Here is a 24975-nt window from a genome sequence, read left to right on the forward strand (position 1 = left end):
GTGGAATAGCAGAAAGACCAAGGGCGGTGGGATGCTTGGCTGAGGCCTGCTTTTCCATGTTTGCCTCTGTGGCTGCAGGCCTGTGGCTGGACCCTCAGTGGGAATGGGAATGGATGCGGCAATGGCTCATTGCATTGACTACTGAGGGTTACTATGACGGTATCATGAGAGAACTCAGGTGAAAGTACTCAGAAAGACCACACATTGTTCTGGAATTGTGGCCTTATTGTAGGTCCCCGTGAGGGTCAGCTGTCATCTCTTCAGAATGTTGGAAGGTTGGTTTAATTGAGGAAAGCCTCTAAGTGTGTGGGCACCTGTCCAAAATGCCTCAAACTTTTGAATTCTTAAAAAATTGGTCTTTGGTTTGGCACAAGGACCTTTTTCTCATGACTTTTCAGGTGCTTCCTGTTTCTGGTTGGGTGGGAAATGCTATCAGAATATCCTGTTTGGAACTGGGAAATGGAGAAGGAATGGGAAACAAAAATGAATTTAGGACACAAAGTAAAATAAACCAGTGGAGCATATACCCTTAAGTCAAACCATTTCGTTTATGTCTGATAGGAGGACAGTATCATTACTACCATATGTTGTTTGGTTTTATCAGAACGTGTGGGAAAACGAGAGGTGCCGCGGGATGACATATGGGGAAAACTTTGTAAATTAAAGAGCAAGAACTATAAAACATTCGTTACTATCAGCCAAGTCATGATATTTTAGGACTCCCAAAAGTTGTCAGTGCATTGATAAAATCAGGCACAGACATTTCTCTCATCCTTTGCCCTTGAGCCTATCGAGACAAGAAGCCAGAGTTTGGCCAGAGTGAGGCTGTAAACAAGTTATCTTCTTATTGTGACAGAATAACCTCACTAATATGGAACAATTTGGGAGCAGCTCAGCTAAATTAACAAAAAGTGTTCCAGATAAAACACTGACAAAGAAATGCAACGAGGGTGCCATTGTATATTAGACCTAACTTCCGATCTGGCTTTAGCACTCATTTATTCCTATGATTTAACCCATAGCTTCTGTGTTCTGACTGGGTGACTTTGGACGAACCCCTTGAGCCTCAATGCCCTCATTTGTAAAACGGGAGATTAATCCCTACCTAAGAGGTATATAATGTGCTTAACACGCAGTTCCTAGCTCAGAGTGAATACTCAATAAATATGAGTTTTCTGACTAACTTTAAAGGACCGTAATAGTATTCTTAAATGTTCTCAGAAGGTATCTGGCCGATCTAACTTTAATGGATAGATAATGTAGGGTAGAAAGCTGGGTGTTAATAAAGTGATGTTAAGACGTGTTGAAAAGATCATTTCTTAAATACTTTGAAGACCATGTTTGCACAATTGATTTGCTAGTTAAGCCCTCCTCTTTTGTAGATGAGCTAAAGTTTAACTCTTGCCAATGTTCTCAAGTTTGGAATTGTTGGGTTCTGAATTTATCAAATTTTACTATGCTTTAAAATGGTCCCATTGCTTCCAAAGATTTCTGTACCACTTTCTTTATTACCAAGGGGTGGCTGGCTTTTTATTCCTAAAAGCTTTTACATCTCCAAAGACAGTGATCATTTCTAGAGAAGGAAGTAGATCACCCATTCAAATGTGAAGACTTCCACCCTCCCCCCCCCACCCCCAATGTTGGAGGCTGTTTCTCCACAGGGGATAAAAATCAATCAAGAGCCATTTATAAATGAAAAGCAATTGAGGTTTTGTTTTGTTGTGTTTTGTTTTGGAGAGAACCATAAAAGGCTAAGTAGATCTATTTAAAAATTCAAGAACAAGCCCCATAAATTTTATTAAATAAAAGAACTCTACATTTACATAGGATTTTCTGGTTTCCAAAGAGCTTTCATAAACATTATCTCATTTAAGTAAATAGAGCAAATTTTTAAAAAGCAGACACAGTTCTGTATTAGGGCCAGTTAAGGCGGAGAGGGACCTTGTAGGGGAGAGAAGGAGGGTGGCTGGAGGGGACAGCCAGGGCTAGAGGAGACCAGGTTTCTGGCAGTGGCTCCTCGAACTCAGGGGTCCCCGAGCTCAGGACTCCCCATCAAGCTTTTCCTTTGGTGCCAAGAATTGTTTATCTTTGGCACAAATCTATTCTGTACTTCAAACATGTTTCCATATGTTGTGTGGAGTTATTGACTGCTTAAACTGCATCTTCTGTATTTTCCTTACAGATGTCCAAATTTTATGAATCTCCTCTTCTAAAATTTCACATCTGTGCGATGAGTATCTTAGGTTTTGTTCCTCTCAAAGAAACTGACAGATTCAGATTCACCTGACATTGAGCAGCTACTGGGTGGCAGAGGTTATAATGGGTACCTAACCTTTACAATCTTACTGAGTAATCACATCATTTTAGGGTAAGTATTCTTACCCCACTGTGCAGATGAGAAAACAAAGCCTCAGGGAGGTTGATGAAGGTCACAGGCTTATTAAGCAGAGGAAGGGTTGCTGGCTTTTAAGTTCACAGTTAGTTTCATTGTACTTCCTATTCTGTTGGGATATTGGTTTTCTTTGTGATTACCGGGGTCCTCTGGCCCATCACAGAGAAAAAAATCTATGTTTTAATGTCATTATTTTATGAATATTTATGGCACTACATGATAGGCTTTTCAAGTCACGTTGCAGTTTTGCCATTGTAGACACAAACTATAGACAAGTCCCAGCAGGTGCAGAGGGCAGATATGGCCCCTTACCTAATAAAATTTTGCTGGGAGGCTGATCTGTTCTATGCTCTGGATATTTCCTTACTCTAAGCATTTGGTTTTAATATCCGAACAGTGACTTACCTGTCCATGTTTTAGTGATGGTGATTTCATAAGTCTTGAGCTTTGGTCACAGAGTAAATTCTACTTGGTTTTGAGCTGGGGTTCTCATTGAAATGTGACTGCCCCATGTTCAGGGCCACTTTTTTTTTTTGGAGGGACAAAAGATAACATAGTGTATAGTGTCTTGGTTAATTTGGGCTGCATAACAAAAGTACCACAGATTGTACTTAAGTACATAGGTGACTTAACAAACATTTATTTCTCACAGCTCTGGAGGCTGGGAAGTCCAAGATCAAGGTCCCGGACGATTTGGTGTCTGGTGAGGGCTCCTTCCTGGTTCATAGATGGCCATCTTCTCTCTGTGTCCTCACATGGTGGAGAGCAGAGAGAAGCAAGCCCTCAGGACTCTTACAAAGGCACAGATCCCATTTATGGGGGCTCTGCCCTTCTGACCTCACCTAATCTTAATTACGTCCCCAGGCCCCACCTCCTAATACCATCACCTTGGGTTGGGGAGCATGCTTTCTACATATGAATTTTGGTGATACACAAACATTCAGTCCAAAACACACAGTAAGTTGAATGTAGGTATATTTTTATGTGCCTGTAAATTTGCTACTTTCTGCTTCTGAAGTAGGGAGTTGGCAAAATATGTTATTAGATTCTGGTGGAAGGAGCTCTTTAAGGATTACAAAACATTAAACTTTTTTTTTTACTGTTGTAAGAAATACTTAACATAAAACTCACCATTTTAACCAATTTTAAGTGCAATTCTGTGGTATTGCGTACATTCGTATTGTGCAGCCACCACGGTCAATCTCCGGAACGTTGTCCCCAACTGAAACTCTGTCCCATTCAACACTAACTCCCCATTCCCCCTCCCTCCAGCCCCCGGCAACTGCCATTTTACTTTCTGTCTCAATGAATTTGATGACTTTAGACACCTCACATAAGTGGAATCATACAGTATTTGTCCTTTTGTGTCTGGCTTATTTCACTTAACATGATGTCGTCAGGGGTCATCCATGTGAAGCATGTGTCAGAATTTCCTTCCTTTTTAAGGCTGAGTAATATTCCATTGAATGCATACACCAAGTTGTGTTTATCCATTCATCCATCAATGACAAACACTTTTGTTTTAAAGGATAAGAATGTTATCCCTGGAAGTGTGCTCTGTGACGCAGGGTGGTGTTGCAGAAGCAGGTTAGAAGAGTCCTGCTTGTGGCTTTAAATAAACCCCTTGCTCTCTCTGAGCAAGTGTCTTCATCTGTCAAATGAGTGGATAGGATTAGAATTATAGACATTCTCTAAAGATCATTTCCCCTGTGAAAGCCTCTTTCTCTCTCTTAATTGTAAGGTTCTACCTTTATTGCAGAGTGCATTTAATGCTCACCAGAGCTTAACTGTCAATCATCTTGAAAATATGTTCTCCCTTCCTCTCTAATCTAGCTATTTAGATAATTTTTTTGTTCCATTCAGGTTGTGGTCCCTGATAACCGAGGGTAGTTTTGTCCTCTTTTCAGTTTTGTATGTTTAAATGTCCTTTTATTAATTGCTATCTGCCTGAATTTGTCCTCGAAATTCTTTACTTATTGGTTATTTAGTATTCACTCAGAAATTGAGCAAAAAAATCAAATAATTGAAGACTGGAAAGCTGTTTTTTTTTGATGTGATATTTTATTTCATGGCTAAGCTAAGGAACTATGGAAAAATAATTTAAAAATTGATGTGTTAAAAAGACTAGCTTTGAAAGATGAAACGTTCTCAAATGAGTAATAGGAAGAGAGATTAGTAGAAAGGACATATGTTACGCTGTACATAAATTTTGATCTTTCCAGGGGTTGGTTTTAATCCCACCGGCGTCTGGGAAGAGTGCAGGAAGTGACCCCACCCAATTTCATTCTTGAATGAATTAAAATTCATTAGTTTAAGCTCCAAGCGTAGACTTGTGGATTGTGAACATTTGGAAACTGGTATTTTTTTCCTCTCGGAATTGCCTTCTGTTTAGACAGGGTTTAATAAAACCAGAAGCCAAACCAAGGAAAATGCTACCATTTTTAGGAAGAGGATCCGTACAACTTAATGAATCAAAGCACATGACGTAGGCCCAGTAATTCAGTCAGTCTCAGCAGAAAGACAGAGCTTTCCAACCTGTTCCCAGATCCTCCAATTGTCTTCTAAGTCCTCTCTTTCCACCACGTCTTTTGCTTCCCAGATTAAGTTCCCCCGAATTTAATAGCCTTAGGTTTATTAACAGCATCCGTGAGCTGCTGTCACGCCATGCCTGATGGTCCCTTGCTGCTTCGAGGTGGATAAACGTTTTGTTCTGCAGCCGAGAGGGAGGGAACTAGCATGTTGCAGCTTTCTTTCTGCCTGGCCATGTCCTGGGGACATTTGGAGACTGAGTGGACGTGCCCAGGAGCAACCCACTGCGGGGCCCACAGCCTTTGTACGTGTGCAGGAAAAATTTTTTCTGGAAACACCAGAGACTGAATGTCCCACCCCTGATCCTGCCACCCTGCACTTCCTGGATTTCTCAATGGAGGGAGGGTGTGGGATGTGGGGAGGGGTATTTCTTGGGGATGCTGTGTCCAGGGCAGCCCCTTGTCCCCACACCCACTACCCTGCTCATAGTTCTGTGGGAGACACTTTCCTCTCAGGTCTAGGCAAGCAAAATCAAGTGTTTTAGGCTACGGGTATGGTAGGTAGGTAGGTCTACATATCCATATCCTAGGTCTGTATGTGGACATGTGGAAAGTAGAGTAGCAAGAAACCTGAAGTTTCTCTTTTTATATCGTTTTGTAAAATAAAAAAGGAGGTTAAAATAACGGTGGTGTCTTTCACTCCCAGAAATAACACTCAAAAGAGTAAAATCACCTGAAGTGGGCAGTGGTCCAGGGGCTGGTGTGTCTCCTGGGAAAGCCCCCATCGCCCAGGCTGGGCCCTCGTGGTCACCACAGCCCCCTGAGGTATCAGTTTACCTTGTTCACCTCACAAACTGCTTCCTTAGAGCACTTCTCACTTACTGAGGTGTATTGAGTATCCAGGAGGCCAGCACACTGTGATTTTGTTTTTTTTTTTTTAACTGAAAAGGAGCAGGCTGGGCTGGCTTGGGGCACAGAACCTGCGCTTTGGGCGGCCACATTTGTACAGTGATGCTGCATCTCAAGAAGTGATTGATCAGGAGAAGCTTTGGAGTCTTCTGTGAAGGCTGCTCACATCAGTTCTTTAGAGGGGTTTGGCTTTGAGAGGAGCTCTTGGCTAGACTTGGACATAGGCACGTAACTTCATGGGCCGCTGTCTTCCAGGCGGGTGGAACCATCCGTGGCTCAGCAGGTTCCTCTTGGGTTTTTGAGGACAGTCAGTGAAGGCGCATGCCAGGGGGTGGACTGGGGTCGAAGAACTGGACCTGAATGCTCTTCCCGAGTCCCAACAGCAGATGGAATTGCCCCACGTAGATTCAGCAATCAAGGCTTGGAAAGCCCAGAAAAATCCATGCTGTGGATCCTGGCCCTGCTATGATCACGCTCGCCACCATCCTCAGTCCTCTGGGGTTAGTGGAGGTACCAGGTGGAGAACCAGGGCTGCCTGATACCCAGAACACATCTTTTCAAGCAGGGCTGCTGTTGAGGTCAGAGAGCCTGCTAGGTTGGAAGAGAGAAAGCAGGGCTAGAAGATCACGGGACAAAGGTCCAAAGCGAAGCAGGTTGGATAGTTCAGGTACTTAGTGTCGGTCAGGAGGGATGTGCGTGGGCCTTGGGTCCTTGCACAGAGCAGCGAGTGTGCACACCTTCCCTCAGCACACATCACTAGCATAGTCAGGTCCCTGGCACAGGGCTGGTGATGGGACTCTGAGGTGAAGGAACTCATCTTTGTGTTGAATAGACTGTGAGACAAACACATTTTGTGATGGCGGAGAGGGGTTCATTTACCTGTACCTGCAAAGTCACCTGGACAGAGAAGCTGAGGAGAGGTCTGGAAGGCTCTGGAAGGCTGGGAATGTGAACCTGTCTAATCCAGGAACACCAGCTGAGCCTTCCTCGACTAGAGTTACCGTAACTGTCTCCACCCCAATGGGTGTGTGGTGGGATGGGGTAAGGGTGGCTGCATTAGGACTGGATCCTATTCCAAGTTCAGGGGTTAATTGCAGAGCCACAGAGGATTCTGGGAGGTTGGAACATGGCCTGTCCTCTAATTGGGAATTACGGGTTCTGGGTACTAGTCAGAAGCCCCACAGCCCCCCTCCTTGTTCTGGAGCACCCTGAGAAGGCAGCTATAGACCCTGGGGTTTCAGAAATGTGAAAGCCAGTAGGATGGTACCTGCTTTCTATGTGTCCTTGGTCCTCAGACCTCCAATCAGTCCCTGCTTGGGAAGACGGGGGCTGGCCTGTCACCGTGCCTGGGTGCTGGCTGAGGCAGGGGTGCTGGTAGAGGGACTTCACCTTGCTGGCCTTTAGCTTGGGGCCAACTCCCAAAATGGCTGTGGCCACCTCAGAAACCCTAGGCCCTGCTCCTGGCATAGAGCTCACTAACGCAGTTTGGGAATGAGATGGAGAAAGACACTCAAGTTTTCTTATCTACTGTTTTTGAGTCCCTGTCACGGAGCTCTTGAGACATGTTTCTTCTTTAAAACATGAAAGATTCTCATGTAAGTCCCATTCATGTCGTAAATTTGTGAGGCTAAACTGGTGTGTCCTACCGTGTAGTTTCGTTCAGCTTGTGGGGTCTGAATTTCCTTTCTGTGTTTCATTTGTTTGAGAGTTCCAATTGGCTGTTTACCCCTAGAGTCGGTGGAGTAGATGTGCTTTTTCCAGACCTTCTAGATTTAATATCACTGTTCAGGTTGGGACGTTTTGATCCTTCTTGCCGTTGTGCTGTATGATGTAGTGTTTATTATTAATTTTTATTGTTTCATGCCATCATACAGTTTGATGCAGGGTTTATTTATGGCTTTGCACAAGTCGCCTCCCAGCCCTGGTGCAAGATTTTGCAGAGAACAAGCAACTTCCGTTCGCCACTGGGTTGCTTTCTGGCAGGCCTGTGAGTTCTCCTGGTAATAACAGGACGAGGCTGGAGGAACCGCTTTAGCCCTCCATGGAAGAGGAGTAACTCAATTGACATTCCGTTGTAATTTAGCAGTCGGTTAATGGCCACTTACTGGAAAATGTTACCAGGCTCTGTGGTGAGTGTTGTTAGAAACTGAATTACTCTGGATGTTTCCCCAGGGCCCTTTTCCCTTTTCTCCTCCAGTAGACACTCTTAGCGGCAGGAAGTGGCCCTGTGTTGCAATCATGGCTTCATTGTTCTTTTGTGTTATTTATTTTGTTTCAAATTTAAGTATATTGTGTATTTAAGTATAAAAGTTTCAAAATTAAGTGTGCTACTTTTAATGGTACCAGAGACTGCCAAGAGCCCAAGGGAGAGACTTGCCAAGAGCCCACGGGGTGACGTGAGTGTCCCTGGGTTATTTTGCTGGGTAGCCCCAGCCTGAAGGTGCCCAGAGGGCACCTGTGAGCCAGTGTCTAGTGGTGTAAGTTTCACAGGTAATTAATTTGAGTCACCTGAGTTGAATATCTCTCCATCTCCACGTCTTTACCCACATAATTATTTCAGTTGGCAGGTCACTTCCTGGGTTTTGTGTAATCACTCACTTTGCAAACCTTCGTGTGATAGGCCAGAGGTGAAAGAATGTGAATGTCTGAGTCTGCTGAAGTTGGAGTAGAACCCTGGCTTTGCCATTTGCTAGCTGTGTGACCTTGGACAGTTCATTGAACCTCTCTGAGCCTCAGGAGTTTTACATGTTAACAAATGGCAATATGAGCTCCCAGGGATGAGGGACCAATAAAATGGTGAGAGTAGACACAGCTAACACAGTGCCTGGGACACCATCTTCCTTGCCAACTTAAAAATAAAACAGCAGCAATAGAATGCCCCCTTGGTCAGGGTGGAGTGTTGGGAACTGAGGGAATGGAGTGGTGGGGGAAAGAGCTTATCCATTTGTTTTCTTTTGACCTGGAGAGATCCTCCCCTTTTCCTTGTGCGGAACAAGAAAGACAGAGGTGTCAGGGTGTAGTGTCACCATACGCCATCAGTGACTGTGTAACCGTGTGCAGGCGCTGGGCTGCGGAGCCCCCTTTTCCAGAATCCCTTAGGCTCTCATTTGGTTTCCAGTTGGATGGTAGAAAGCATATTCCCTCCAGCTGTATGAGTGTCTTTTGGGAGGCTTGGTTGTCTTCCAGGGGACTCCACACTGGGAGGGCTACATCCTTCCATTTCTGGGTCATGTTTTCAACTCCTTCTTCCTACTGGGGTTCTCTGTCCTTTCTGAACTGAATGAAGTAATTGTCACCAACCTCCCATTTAATTATGGCTGCTGCTCCTCTTTGCCCACATGTGTAGAAGAAGTCCTGGGGTGGGGTTTGGAGGGGACACTTGGCAGCCTCGCTACCTGATGGCATCAGAGCCTGGATTTTTGCGGTCTGGTGGATTCCAGAGACTTTCCTTCCACGCCCAAGTCTGGAGGGTGTCCTGGGGCCCAGCCCGCAGCAGCACTCGGGGAAGTGGTCAGTGCACTCTGCTGCCCCACACACGACTGGCACACACTGACAAGGCTGTGGTTTGTTCTCTTTCCTTCCCTCCCCTTCTAGAATATAAGAAGAAGTACGGAGCGGAACATGGCTCCTGCCAGGCTGGGATAGCAGGCTTCTTCACCGAGGTGGGTGTCAGCTATTTGGGCATTTCTGTTCTCTTGGGGGTGTTCATTTCATTGCTGGTTCTGATTTAGGTAGCCCCGATTTTGGTCTTTTGATGTCCTCACATACTTGAGCTGTGAATGAGTAGATTCCGGCCCTCACATCCAGGCAAAGTTATTGAAACTGGTGGGGGCCCCTGTTAGCCAGAGACCACTGGTGGGGTGGGGGCTGGCTCATTTGAAGGATACGCCTGTTTGGACCATTTCTTTAGGAGTCCGCTTGACTCTGAGATGCATGGAAAGAACAGATTAAAGGGGGTGCTAGTGAGAGAGCGCTCAGTCAAGTTTGTGTCTTACTGTTGGCAGACGTGTGGGTATATCAAGCATCTGGGTATCGCCTCCTATCCTTCCCCTTCTCCAACCATCCCTTTCCCATAGACTTGCGTGCTTACATGCCTGTGCAGTCCTACCATGACCCTCGGCTGGTGGTACATTTTTAGGGACAGTTTTCTTAACGTAATTCTTACCCACTCTAAGTTTACACTTCATATCAACTCCTCATGTCTCAAACATTTTAATGTTTGCCTGCCATGTGCAAAGTCCCATGTTTGGCCCTGGAAGTGGCACCATGAGCCATCAAGAGGCTCAGGCAAACAAAAAGTGCTTTATACTTTGAATTCATCTGCAGTCCTGTTGTTTTAACTTTCAAAACATATCCCAATATGACAGCTTTAAGTACCACCAACGTCACCTCCAATATCACCTGCAGCCTTCCAGAAACCACCATCATTGCCAAGTACATTGGCCCCGCATTGGTCTTCCTTCCTTCTTTCTTTCCTTCCTTCCTTTTTTCCTTCCTTCCTTCCTTCCTTCCTTCCTTCCTTCCTTCCTTCCTTCCTTCCTTCCTTCCTTCCTTCTTTCCTTCCTTTCTTCCGCATGGTAAAATGCAGACGACATAAAAGTCACCACTTTAACCATCTTGAAGTGGCACTTAGCATATTTACAAAGCTGTGCCACTGTCACCTCTGGTTTCAGAGCATTTTTATCACCTCGGTCTGTACCTCTCAACCCCCACTCTATTTCCTGCACATCAGCCTGAGGAATCTTTCAAAATCAAACCCTGTCATTCTGACTCCGTCTCCAGGGCTTCCCATTCCATGGTAGACTAGCATCCAAACTCTGTGTCCTGGCCCAGGGATGTGACTTTGCTGTCAGCTCTCCTTCACTCACTATAGGACAACTGAGCGCTGCAGGAGGGCACGTGACTTTAAGGGGGCAAAAAGCCCCTGACCACCCACTGGCTGCCAACACTTTCTGAAGAACTGTCTTTCTGGTCAAGTGCAAAACTGTCCACCTTACCTTCCAAAATTGCTATTTAAATTCAAGGAGAAAACAGACACTTAGCAACTTAGTGTCTAATCCGGAAAGCAACATGCAAAAGGTAGAAAACCCAGGCATGTTATTGCCCTTCATTCTCAAACCAATAAATACGAGACCCTTCCCTCTCAAGTCCTCACCCCTGACTCTCAGTAATTCTTACGCTGTCCATTCACTGTCGCTTTTATGACAGTCTACTCTACACTCCACAGAGTTCCATGCTCAGCCTTGCGAATGGCACCACCCATCATCCTAGCTATTCAGGCCAACAATGAAAAAGATTCTTCTTTTACTCTCCTACATCCACGCCATCAGCAAGTCTCATCTCCGGTGCCCTCAAAACCTATCACAAAGACATCCATTTCTCTCCACGGCCACCCTACAAACCTAAGCCACAGTTATCTTGCTCCTGGCCCACTGCTGAACCTCTTGATTTTCTGCTTCCAGCCTCACCTACAGACTCTTTCCACACAGCAGCCATAACGAACTTTTAGAAACAAGAAAAATATTGGGGTGCTTCTTTGCTCAGGACCTTCCCGTGTCTTCTCATCACACTTATACTAAAATCCAGGCTGTTCCACACGGCCTCCTGGGCCTTCCTACCTCTTCAGTCTCCCCTGTTCCCTGGCCACACCCTACTTACCGCCTCCAGCCAGACTGACTTTTGGCTGAAACATGCCCGACTCTTACTGGCGTCATTGTCCTGGAAGCCCCGACATGTGGCACTTGTGCGCAGTGCACGTGTCTTCAGATGAGATGCGTGGTGGAGGAATTGCTGGGTCAAAGCTCTCCACAATTTGAATTTTGGCACATGTCGGCAAACGGCACTCCAGAAATGTTTACCAGTTGACATTCCTCCCAGTTGTATGTCATTGTCTGTCCCTACATTCTCTCGCTAACAGTTAAAATTTCTGTCATTAAGAAAAGATCTCATTCTGTTTTAATGTCCCTTTGCCTTATTATTAGTTCAGTTTAGTATCTTTTTCAAATATTGGCCCTTTTGTATTTGTTTTCCTGGAAGTTGCCTGTTTATGTGCTTAGTCCAATTTGCTTTTTTTTTTTTGAATCATTGTTGTTTTACTCATCTTTTAGGAACTTGTATTTTCAACACTAATCTCTTATCTCATGTGTCTTACAAATTTTTCTCATTGGTCTTTCCTTTTTAAGTTTGCTCATGCTGTGTTTACCGTACTGGCATTGAATATTCATACTTGGTCAAATCGATCCTTCTTTTCGTACTAGATTCTAGACCTCTCTCTTACGAATGTCATTCCCATCCTTAGACTATGAATGCCCACCTGTATTTTCTCCTAGCACTTTTATGATTAAAACAAGGTGAATCTCTTTAATCCATCTTGGATTTATTTTTGCAAACATTATACGGTGGAAACAAACTCCATTGTTTTCCCAGATGTGTAGTTTGTTGTTCTGATACTGGTGTGCTAAACACACAGTTTCTGCTGTCCCCAGTGGTTTGAAATACCATGCTGCTTCTTCCATCTCAGTAAGCATTGAGATTGTATAACTTCTATGGCTGTCACTCTTCCGGTAAGGTCTAGTAAAGTAAGACTCAACCCAATAGCAACAGGAAGTGATGACATGGTGGATGGCAGTGCTATAAGAAAAGCTGTGTGGGCTGGGTGTGCCCGGGGTTTGGAAGTGGGAGGGAGGGAGGCCAGGGAGAGGGCTGTGATGTCGTCCAGCCCCAAAGTAACAGGGCCGGCTAGGGAGACACTTCAGAAACGAAAATGATGAGGAGAGTTGGAGAATATGAAGGTAGTATCAGTGGGCTGGGTGGCCAGAGCACTGTGGGGAGAGAAAGGATGGTTTGAGCCAGGGTTTTGGAGAATGGTGGTGCTGGTGGAAAGGGGGCTGCCCAAAGAAGGATCTCTGGGAGAGGTAAACTGATGGGTCTGCTTTGGATAGGTGCAGTGTGAGGTGATGGCACAGGACACTTGTAGATGTTATTCATTCATTCATTTATTTTAAGGAGGGCGCAGCTCACAATGGGGATTGTGGGGATTGAACTGGCCACCTTGGTGTTATTAGCACCTTGCTCTAACCAACTGAGCTAACTGGCCCCTTGTAGATGTTTTTAGAAGATATTTGGATACAGGGACCGGAACCCAGCCTGAGTTAGAAACTTAGATTTGTCCAAAGCTAGTAACTCTGAGGGACTGGGTGTGCTTAGCATGGAGCTCAGGGAAGAATGTCTCCTTTAGATGATGGGAGAACAAGTAGACTCATTGCAGAAATGAGAACTCATCAGAGATGTTGATGGAGAACTAAGGGAGAGAAAGCGTTCCTGGGGAGGGGGTGTCATTGTTGTCTCACCAGCTGGAAAGTCAGAGAAGATGAGGGCATTGGGGCTGGGTGAAGGAGGGTTTGGGAGAAGGAGTGGGAGGGGCAGGGGTGCAGAGGGAAGCCCCAGGTGGCTGTGCAAGCTCGAGGTGACTGAGAAACCAGAGGACCTGTTAAAACTCCAGGCTCGGGGCTCTAGAGCCTGAGGGAAGCACAGTGCCTCAGCACGTGTTGGCTGGGCTGGGAGGAAACAGCAGTACAGGGAGTGGTGGGGGTGGGGGTAGCAGGATTGGGAGGCTCAGCCCTCTGACCCAGCCACACTGTCTCCTGGCCACTCTGGGCTTTGGCCTCTGCTTCAGTTCCCAAGCTTGTGGCCTCCCGAAACAGGAGGTCTTTGAACTCCCTGCCTCCCTCATTTCTGGAACTTCAGCTGTTGGAGGCTGAGCAGGAAATGTGGTCGAAGGGGTCAAGCAGTGCTGCTCTTTTCCTCTGCCCTCCTGCTGACCTCGTCACTTGGGCCTGCCTTTGCTGGGAGCTGGGCTGTCTTTGCACGGGATGGGCAGCTGCCTCCGAAGCTGGACGTGCTTCTGTGGCCTTCCGGACATGGCCATGTTGACCTGAAATACTCTGGCCCAAAGTGCCTGCTTGACCTGGAGGTCGGTGACCCTGGGGTTATCAAAGCTGTTTGAGTTATGGATACCATGTGGGTTTTACCAGTCACTAAGCACAAGGGGGAATTTCCTGGGAACTTTGAATTTGTAGCCTAGGAGAATAGCGGTGATAGGTATGCTTCTAAGCAGCAAGAAAAGACATGGACCAACCCCGCCAGCCATGGAGCCCTCTGTGGAAGCCTGGAGACATTCAGGGTCAAGGCTGTTTGGCACAGATTTCTGAGGTGGACCCTGAGCATTCCACTACCCTCCCGTTCATGCCAACTTGTGGTGTGCAGGGAAAAGCCCACGGCTCCTCTCAGTACCCCCAGATGCCCCTGTACCTCGGGAGTTGCTGCTAATAAAGGCCCTCACTGTTTATTGATGGGATTCCACACACTGATTGAGGTGGTGGCAGCCTTTGGCTCATGGAGAAGCTTGTGTTTCTATGTGTGACATTCGCATCGGCTCTTCCTGGGTAGTGGGGAGCAAAGCATTGGTCACACTTTCCTGGCACTGGTGGACAGGGCCAAGAGGGCACAGGGGTCAGTCCTAATGAATGGAAAACACTAAATATGAGGGAGTTCCGGGGGGAGGATGCTGCTTTCCTGCCCCTTCCCCCTGCTCCCAGCCCCAAGGCCTCAGTTTATCCAGTTTGAAGGGAGATGGGGCATCAACACTAAAAGGAGAGGAGGGGAATAAAGGATTGTTAGTTTTAAAGGTTTTCGAGGAAAGGTCTTATCCTTCTTGTAATGTTTTGAGAGAGGGCAGACAGGCATATGTTACACATGCATTTCTCAGTTTTTATCCTGGATTAATCTAAATCATTGGAAAAGAACGCATTTGCTGCCTAGTGTCCCAAAGGCTTTACAGGCCTGTGGTGATACTCAAAGCTTTGGCTTGAGAAGAACAGCTGGTGGAGAAAGTGCTACGCCGTGGACACAGCTGGTACTGGGATAATATTGTTCATTATGTTCTTTGGTGCCCTTTGTATTAGGACACTGATATTAGGATTCCTTTCTGAGCCCCAGTCCAAAGAAAGTCTCTCTCCTTCGATGGATGAACTGACCACTGTCTCTCTTACACCCTTTCTAGGACTAGCACAGTCCCTTACACAGAACAGATGAGCATAGGGGGAATGAATGGATGAACGAATGAACCACCCATGTTTTCCCAGTGATGAGTCCTGAGTGTAGAAAGTTACATATTTTTATAACATCGTGAGCTCCCTCTGAGAGTACCCAGCTTATCATCCACAGCTTCCTTGGAGGTGGATAGGGTCTCAGAACCTTCAAATGAAGTGTTCCTTGCCCACACCTTCCTGAATGATCAAGAGTCAAGCATCCAGGCAGGAACCTGGTGGCTTCCCTTCCATCTGTGCTCAGACCCTCCTCTTTGTTCAGCTACTTTCCCAAACTGACCCCGGAATGTGTGATGGTCAGAGCATTGCCTTGCTCTCCTGCCCGCATGCTCTGTTCTCTGTCTCTCTAATTTTCTTTTCTTTTTCAAATGTTTCTGACTTTCTCAGACATTTGCTCCCTGGGAATTCAGTGTGGCTTCATGAATTGTCACCAGAAACTCAGAATCCTTGTGGCAGGATCTACAAGTCCCTTTTCTAGGGACTTGTAGAAAACCAGCTCTTCCGGCCGTGGTGAGGCCAGCTCTGCAGAGAGGGGCCGCCTGGAAGGATGTTTCTGACATGGAACAGTGTGTGGGGACTTTAATGACAAAGGGAGTTTGTGAGAAGTGACCTTCACTGTGGCCATCACTCCCATGAGCCCAGATGGCCCGCACCTTTGGGTGTTTGGTATAGTTGAGGGGTTTCCTCTCGACTTTGTCTTTATTCTAACCCTTTAAGATAGAATTTTTCTAAACTATTTTGTACATTTCCATGTTGCCTTCCCCTGGGAATGTCATACAAAGAGGCTTTATCTGTGTCTCTAGTATATAAGGTTTCATACGTAATAGTAGGTGCTTAATAGATACTGTTCAATGAAAAATGAATGATTGTGTTAGAAAAAGTTTTTATTATTTTTTTATTACAGTGTAGATACTTTAGAAAATATAGATCATCAAAAAGAAGGGAATTCCCTGTCGGGGAAGGAAGGAAACAAAGCCCCGGTCAGGACACCAGGGACCCAAGGACACCTCCCTTCTCCATCACAGCCTCCACACAGCATGTGCTCCATTTTAATGCCTGTACCATGTCATCCCAGGCACTCATTTTGCATCCTCTGAGACGACTTCCTTGTCAATGTTTAATTGTTGTTCTAGAAATTTCAAAAACACGGAAACGCACTTTAGGGATAAAACAGAGAAAGACAGCAAAAAGGTTCTTGTAATCCTGTCACCTAGTGGAAAAATCCACACACATTTTGGGGGCATATCTTTCTGGTCTTTGTCTGTCTATCTGCATACTTTTTTTTTTCTTTTATAAAAGTTGATCGTACATATTGTTTGCTACATCCTTTTTACCTCCACAGCGCTTTGTGACTCAGTACTGTTAGATCTTCCACAGTGTTTTTACTGCTATAGAATTCTGCTGAACGGATGTACTGTGATTTAGGATCCCTATTGTTAGACGTCTTGGTCATTTCCAACTTTTGTTAGCACAGTTATGATGCATCTTCTTGTGGGTAAGACCCACGCAGGTCTCCATGCTGCCCTCCTAAGGTAACCGGATCATTTCTGAGCACTAGATTTATCATCAGTGTTGGTCATTAGATGGTTCTGTAGCACAGACATGCTCTCAGGCTTGTTGAGGATGTGGGCCCATTTGCCTCTCATCCAAATGCTGAAGACAGCTGTGTCTTTGTGTTCCTGGGTCTGTTTTTACTAGTAGTTGCTGTCTCTTGCTGGCTGTGGTCTCTTCCCTTTCTAGTCCACGTCCTTTCCTTAGTGAGCCTCTCTGCTCTCCTGTTTTTGTTCTGAGTTTGCAGTGGGTCAGAGGGAGCAGAAAACCCAGCTTTAGAACTGTTCCGATTGAGCATTCTGACAGGACCCGAGGGGATTTCCGGGAGTGTTAGTATGTGGTTTTTGCAAAGCTGATTTGGGTCACTGTTTCCCTCTTGCTCTGGATCGGGCAGGTGGGGTTGTTGGATGGCGGGGCCAGAGGCCAGGCTGGGTGAGATTGTGCGGTGGCTTTTCATGAGCCTTGTTCCCTGGCATTCTGTGATGTAGGACAATGTCATGTTGTTGCCATTTCCTTGGTCCTGGTTGTAACGGTGAGGAATATGTGCCGTCTCATCTCTGGGTAGGATAAAGATCTGGCTTGTTGCTCGTTCTGTCACCTCGCTCAGTTATTTTGGTCTTTATTCCTGATGAGCCCATCTGTATAATTAATTGCATAATGCCAAGGAATCTGGTGAGATAATTTTTCTTTTAAATTTTTCGGCTGAAGAAAGTCCTTGGTGAGGTATCATTACTTTACTTGTGAGTTCCTTATTCTGATTGTGGTTCTCCTCTCCCTGTCTGCTCCCCTCGTCAGCTTCCTTCCCTGATTACCTTTGGGTTTCTCTTCGGTAGGAGCTGGTGGTGATGGGCGCCCCAGGGTCATTTTATTGGGCTGGGACAGTCAAAGTGCTGAACCTCACAGACAACACCTACTTCAAACTGAATGATGATGCGATCATGAACAGGCGGTACACTTACCTGGGTGAGTAGCTCAGGGAGGTGACAGGTAAGAAAGGGGGCAGGGGAGTGGTTGCCACCAACTTCATGAATTATTGCTTCACTGGTGGAACAAAGAGTTTGTTGGCTTTTACATCTGTTGTTCTAATGAGTTACACTTTTACCTGGGTACCCTAACACCTAGCCCCCGACACAGAGGAGAACAAAGGAGGGGACTGAATGAAAACTGTGATTTAATTGGCCTTCCAGGAAAGCAAGTCATTTTAGTTTCTTAGTCTAGCAATTACTCAAGTTCAGATCATCAGATACAAAGTGACTGCAACAGAATCCTGGTTTTCCACGGCACTCCAGTGGGTGAGGTATCTGCTTCCTGGTCCCAAAACTGGATGCAAATAGAAATAAGAAGAACCAGAAATGATCATGACGGATGGCAGCCTAATGCTGAAGTTTAAGTAAAGGCTAAGAAACTTTTATTTTCTCAGCCCATTTAATCTTCTAGAGAGAAGGTAGACACAAGGTCAGTTAGCCACCAGGCCAGAACGATACTGGGACAAGACGGGACCTATTTAAGAACAGAGATGGGCGTTCTTTCCTTGTGTACATGACAATTTTACATGGCTTTTCTTTAATTCATGCCCTAATTGCTACAATTCTGGACTGAGAATGAAGCTAACTTTAGGAGGGTCTAGTGAGAAAACAATGCTTTTTCACACACATTACATGTAATTTAAATCTGGTGATGGTGGTGGTAGGGGCAGGGATCCTTCCCCATTTTCATAGAGATTCACTTGTAAGATGGCAGTAAGGAGTCGGTGACTTGCCATTCCCCTGCTAACTGCCAAGTTGTTTGCCCAGTAACATAGACTTTTACTTAGTCGTTGTGGTGTTGCTGCTTTGTGTTCACCTTCATGCCGTCATTTATTAAGCACTTTTTCTGTGCCAGGCGCTGCATATTCTTTTAATTTCTCAAACAGCCTTGGGCGGTAGCTGTTATTATCACCCACATTTTATAGGTAACGAAACTGAGGTACAAAGAAGTTATGTAATTGCCAGCGTCACATGATTCGTAAATAGCAAAGTAGGGGTTTCAACCTGTGGTTTTGGAGCCCAGAGTTTCTAAAGTCCTACCTGCCTTCCCTGGGTTTGATTGGAGACACCACCGACCCCTCACTAGGCTGGGGGCACCTTGAAGGTGGGGTATTTGTTTCCCGTTCCCAGGATTCAGTATAGTGCCTGGCGCATGGCGTAGGGACTCAGCATATGCTGATTAGGTCAGAAAATGAAAAGAAGGCAGAAGAGAGCCTGGTTTGGGTGGGGGCTTTAGGGTCTAGGCTTTGGGTTGTTGGGTTCTCCCTACATACAAAACAGAGGCCCTTATCCGCTGCAGCCATTGCAAGGCTCACTGGCTTTGAAATCCCTCCTAGCATTCTTAGGTAATGTGAGCCTCCAGTCTGAGAGAAATCAGCCACGGTGCTTCTACTTGGTAAATAAGAATTGATCCCAATATGGTGTCATCGCAAAACCCAAACAGCTTGTGATCACAGCATTAGGGTTCGAGGGTGATGACACGGTTTGGGGAATCTATGGCAGCCTGGACAGGGTTTCTGCCAGCCGGAGGAGAGAGCTCTCAGACTACCAGCAAAGCCCTCAGCATCTGAAAGACACATTTAGATTAAGCTCCGACAACTCTTTCCTTTCTTTCTAGATTCCTTTTGTACCTGGATTCCTTACCCACACATCTGCCCCATCCACCCACCCATCCATCCATCCATAGTCAGTTTCTTTCTGCCTGCTCTTAGGAGGGAGATTGGCATGACAGTTAAAAGCAGGGGATTTAGACACAGATTAGATTTGAATCTTGACGTGTGATCTGGGACATGTTGCTTAGTCACATTTAGTTACCCAGTTTCCACATCTGTAAGAAAGAATCACACCTTCGTCCTCGAATTGTGGGATTTAAAAGAGACTATGGCATCCAAAGACACATGCAAGGATGTTCATAGCAGCTTTATTCATAATAACCGCAAACCGGAAACAACCCAAATGCCTAGCAACAGGAGGACAAAAAGATACACTAATAAATAATAAAAAGGAACTACTACACTTAATAACACGGATGAATGTCACAGATATTGTGTTGAGTGAAGTTCTAGATCAGGCAAACCTAATATATAGTGATAGGAATCAGAACAGTGGCTACTATGAGGGGTATTGACTGGGAAAGGGCCTCAGAGAACCTTCTGGGTTATGGTTCTATGGTTAGAATCACTCTGGGTGCTAATTGCATGGTTATGTCTATGTGGACACATTCATTAAGTTCTGCACCTCAGATGTGTGTACTTTACTGTATGAAAATTCAAACCGTACAAAAATTCAAAATGTATCAAAAAGAAGAAAATAGATACCGAATATTTAGCATAGTACCTGTTCCAAAGAGGACACTCAGAAACCACTCTTTCCTTGTGAACACGTCGTCATGGGAGATGAGCCATTCCAGCATGAGAAGACTGACAACTGCCATTTGTTCCCGGTACTTTATGTTCCAAGAATAGCGGAATCGTAACTATCTAGACAGGGGTGCTTGAGAAACTTTTTCCTCTGAAGGAACGTTTTCTTCCCTGCCCTTCTTTCTCAACCCCATTCTTGGTTGCTGCCCATCTCTTACAGGCTATGCGGTTACCGCCGGCCACTTCTCTCACATGTCCACCACCGATGTGGTGGGAGGTGCCCCACAGGACGAAGGCATCGGAAAGGTGAGGAGAAGAGTCCGTGGGTAGCGTGGGCTCAGACAGAAGGGGGGACCACGCTGCCACTGTTATAGAGGTTGGTCACCTCACTTTGGTCTGAACATTCTGCTGGGTAGCTGGCAGGTAAGGGATGACATATTGAGGGACCCTCTGTCTCTTTCCAACCATTTTTGAGAGTTGACCTTGAAAACTTAATCAGAGTGTGGATACTACTCCCAGAGCTCTCCATTCTCTGCACATTTACATCTGAGAATGTTTTTCACAGCTGACTCTCTGTCTCTCTCTCTCTGTGTGTGTGTGTGTGTGTGTGTGTGTGTGTGTGTGTGTGTGTGAGAGAGAGAGAGAGAGAGAGAGACAGAGACAGAGACAGAGACAGAGACAGAGACAGAGACACAGCACAGCATCTCCAGAGGAACGGTATCCAGTGCTATCTAACTTCACATCTTCCACTCTCACCCTTTCCAAGTTTGACTTTGATTTAATAGAGTCAGGTCTAGTCCAGATATCTTTGGGGATTTATTTTTCTTTGGGCCTAGATTCTGTATTTTTCCAATGTTTTAGAACCAAGATTGGTTCAGCCCAAAGGCTGGACTGAAAATATGTGGGTCACTTTCCCTGAATTATCTTCCCAAAGTACAGAGAAGACCCCATGGATCTAGGGCTGTCTGCATCCCTTTGGAATCATGGCCTCTGTGAGGCCTGGATCATGGAGAACTATGCTTGGTGGTCCTTTAGCTCCAGGGTACAGGAAGTCCAGATTGAATAGATCCATATGAGTCAGAATCTGCATGTTTAATAAACTCTGTAGGTTCTGTGATAGGAAACACTGAACAGAGGAATGATATTTGGATGTGAGCCCATGAGGTGGACCTAGCCATTTGTGCAGGGGCTTGGAGAAGTGGGGTCTGGATTCTGGAGAGGCCCAGATGGGCTGAGACCACTGTTAATTGGGACCTTTAGCCAGGATGTTAGTATGATCAGCTGACTATGCTTGACTGCTGCAATGTGTTCGTGAGGAACATTTTCCTGGATCCTCCTGGGCTGGAGTTAGGAGCTACTGCTCACATTTCTGGAGAAGCATGTGCCCTTCTCCTTACTAACACTGATAGTGCAGAGAAAGGTTCTTTGAAAGTGAAACCAGATAAAAACCCAGGGCACTAAGTAAGGGGAGGCATGCAGATGATCTCTGATGATTTCAAGAAAGATGATGGGTCTTTCTGAGTCACATGCATTCCTCTACATGGTGGAGGGAAGAAGAACCACCCAGAGCTGTCCCCACATTGATAATGTCTTCCCAGAGAGGAGCTGCGGGAGCCCAGCCATCTCTGTAGCATTGGTTAAAATGCTTATTTCCCAGTTCACAGAGATGTGGGTGCCTCAGCGCTGATGAGAGCAGCTTTCCTTTGTTACCAATTGCAGAAAACTTGATCTAATTCCACTGTTTTCTCTTTAGATGGTTGTGATAACTGCATAGGCCCTGTCAAGTCTTGAGATGAGAATAGGATTTATAACTGTATCAGTTATAACAAAATGTATCAGTTATAACAAAAATGAATATAAGACCCGGTCTTATTTTACATTATATTTTACTATTAATATAAGACTGAGTCTTACATTAATTTCTGCTCCAAAAGACGCATTAGAGCTGATTGTCTGGCTAGGTCTTATTTTCGGGGAAACACAGTAGAGCCAGACAGAGAGAATCCTGGACCCAGTCAACAATAACAACAAAAAGAGCACGAAAATGCTGCTTTCAGTTGGATCACATGAAATGCTCTGGGTTAACCGGTCATAATTGACAAAATTGCTGACTGTTCCAAAATTCCCAGAGGGTGGGTTCTGGTACACACCTGATTCCCAAGGACCCCAGCGTGGACCTCTGGCCTTCAGGATTTGGGTGGGTGGTTGTTTCTGGTGTCAGAGCACAAAAGCATTCACACTAAGATGGTGATTCCTTACCCCATGGCAGGGTCCCCTATCTTGATTCTCATGGGACACTCCTCCCATAAGATGCAAGTTGGAAAAGAACTTCCAGAGTCCCGTCATTTAGGAAGTTCTACACGAATGAGCCTCTTTGTGGTGGAGATTCAGGGTATAAACATGTACATTAGGGCTCTGAAGAGTCCCACAGTAAAGGAGTTTGTTTAATGTTGACCTCTGGCTTTTCCCAAACTAAACTCATATTTACCCACGCAGATTTCATGGCTCAAATGTTCTGTGGTATCACTTTGGAAAATGGCTTTGTCTAAAATACCTCCCTCGCTCTGTCTTATCTTGACATGCCTGCTAAAGCTCTAACTAGTAGGAATGCAGGACATATTTTTCAACGAAGAAAATACTGTCTCCAAGAGTCGAATTGTTGAATAGTAGTAATTTGGAAGCTCCTTGGGTCTCATTGTGCGTGGTTTCCATCAGTGACGTGTCTCAGGCGCATTGGAGTTGATTTCTGCCTGAGGATGGAAGGACACTTTCTTTCTTCGCAGAGTTGAAAAAATGAGAGCCACACCGACTTCACTATTGTCCGCCAGTGTAAGCACACCTGCCCTGTGCCTGGCCAGGCATTTAAATAGGATTCCCAGGGTGATGATGGTAAATATCTTTGGTTATTGCTTCCATCTTACCTGGATTTTTTTTTTTTTCTTTCCATAGGTTTATATTTTTAGAGCTGACCGGAGATCAGGCACCTTAATTAAGATTTTTCAGGCATCAGGTAAAAAGGTGAGATTCTTGGTGTAAATGTCTTTTTGTTGTTTGAGAGATGTCACCGTGTGGGAATCAGTTTTTACTTTTTCGAAAATTGATTTAAAGGCCCTATCTGTGCCCTACGTTTACATGGCGGTTCTAGTGCCTGTTGGTGCCTTAACCTTCCCAACAGCATGTAACCTGAGAATTCAAGGGATTCATGCTTGCCGGAGGAGACATGCAGCCACATGAGTGTGTACGTGGCTAAGTTCCAGCACAGAGCTTTCAAAGGTTGTCCATAGTTCAGACGCTGTCTTCAGAATTACTGCACGCTGTTTCTCTCTGCCTCTGTCCCTCTCCATCTGTCCGTCTTTGTTTCATTCAGACACATCTACATCTGCAGAGGGGTCACGTACAGTTGAGTACAGGTAGCAATCCCATGATATGTAACTGATAACTTCCAAAGGCGGCACAGAGACCAGCGGTTCTCACGCTCCTTATCTCACCAGTGCAGTGCTGCCCCCTCCTCCCTGCATCCTGAGCGCCCCCCCCCCATCATTGCCGTGGGGACTGTTGTCACACAAAGACAAAGCAAACAAAATCACCCATTTGCCCGTAGAATCCTGAAATAGAAATCGCTCGGGAAGGCTGCCGTTAAATTAGTCACGGGCAAGGTTTATCTGCCTATGTGGTCTTGTCCTCACCCTCTCCCCAATCCTAATTCGGGCAAATTTCTCATCTTAATTCCCATTATTACTGCACCATAGTCTGAAAGTCAGCCAGCTGGAGATTCCTTTGATTAATAAACGTGGGCTTATTAGCCACGGACACCTTATGTGGCTTAGATCAGCAGGGTTGCTTAGTGTGAATCACACTAAGGGACGCAAATTCAGGCTGGGAGATGAGATCGGTCATTCAGAGGCTTGTCTTGGTAGAGGCCTTAGTGAGCTCTAAGAAGAAGCTCGGGACACCTGGGACGTGGGAGGGAGATGACAGGAGATAGGAGAATGTCAGAACATGATTTTATCTCACCACTACCGTGAGAAAAGGGGGGGGTGGTGTTAAGATGGTTTCCTTTCATGGTGGTCATGTGTCCCAGCCCCACTTCAGTTCCTGCTGTCAGTTAGACCTGTGGCACCGCAGGCCACAGACCTGTGGCGCTGGCATCGTTACATATGGTTTGGATGGTGAGTCCTATTCTGAGTTCCATAAATTCCACTCACTTTTTGCCGTTTTAACAACCTTAATGTGTATACTCAGTATGTAATTGTCATGTTTCCAACAACAACAAAAATGCATTCCCAAACTTGTGAAGTTTTCCCTGAGAACAACCCTGCGTTCCCCTGAGAACTGGGCTGGCCTGTTATTTTAATATTTCCAAGCCCCAGAGCAGCAACACTGGAAAATGACTATGGGCAATTCTGCAGAAAAGGTTTGCTAAGCCCCCCTAAAGATAGAAAATGTATAACTCTATGTCATTTGTGATTTAAAAAGAAAAAAAAAATCCAAAAGAGCATGTAGGGTATGAATGCTGCTAAGCCTAACATTTTAGATCTTTCTCCAAAAAATAATCAATAGGTGAGTATGTCTACTGAGGAAAACCCCCTCTGCTCTCCTTCAAATGTGTCTGAGCTTGAAAGCATAAAATTAAAGGATTCTTCCCCCTTCCCCCCGATTTATGGGTATATAATTTACATATAACATTGTGTAAGTTTAAGGTGTATAGCATGATCATTTGATAATTGGTATATATACAGAGAATGCCAAAAACATGTATACACATTTTAAGAAAGGAAAACTGTGTTAAAATTGTAATAATATATACTGATAACAGAACATGAATACAAGTCACGTTTGACTTTTGCAATTACAAGAGGTGCTCTAAGTGGTTACCATCAGCATCCAGACACTTCTGATTATGGCGAACTACAGCGTGAGCAACGTTGACCAAAGTGTCCACTTGTATACTTTTTTTGGCACTTTTTTGGAACCCTCAGTACACACACACACACACACACACACACACACACACACACACTGAAATAACACATCCATCACCTCACATAACTACTATTTTTTAAAAAGTGCTTTGTGGAGCTTAAACATACCCATCACCTTATT

General features: G+C 45.3%; 1 protein-coding gene across 3 annotated transcripts in view; it reads left to right on the forward strand.

The window, feature by feature from the left end:
- The window catches only part of ITGA9 (integrin subunit alpha 9), a 299963-nt gene that overhangs the window by 31770 nt on the left and 243218 nt on the right, over positions 1–24975 (forward strand). For all 3 annotated transcript variants that reach the window (XM_081071751.1, XM_081071750.1, XM_081071749.1), the window contains exons 5-8: positions 9424–9491; positions 17321–17450; positions 20093–20178; positions 22822–22890. In XM_081071751.1, the coding sequence (XP_080927877.1) occupies positions 9424–9491; positions 17321–17450; positions 20093–20178; positions 22822–22890 (353 nt within the window). The remainder of the gene's footprint in view (positions 1–9423; positions 9492–17320; positions 17451–20092; positions 20179–22821; positions 22891–24975) is intronic.

Source organism: Rhinolophus hipposideros (genome assembly GCF_964194185.1).
Source record: "Rhinolophus hipposideros genome assembly, chromosome: 14".
In the NCBI taxonomy this organism is placed as follows: Eukaryota; Metazoa; Chordata; class Mammalia; order Chiroptera; family Rhinolophidae; genus Rhinolophus; species Rhinolophus hipposideros.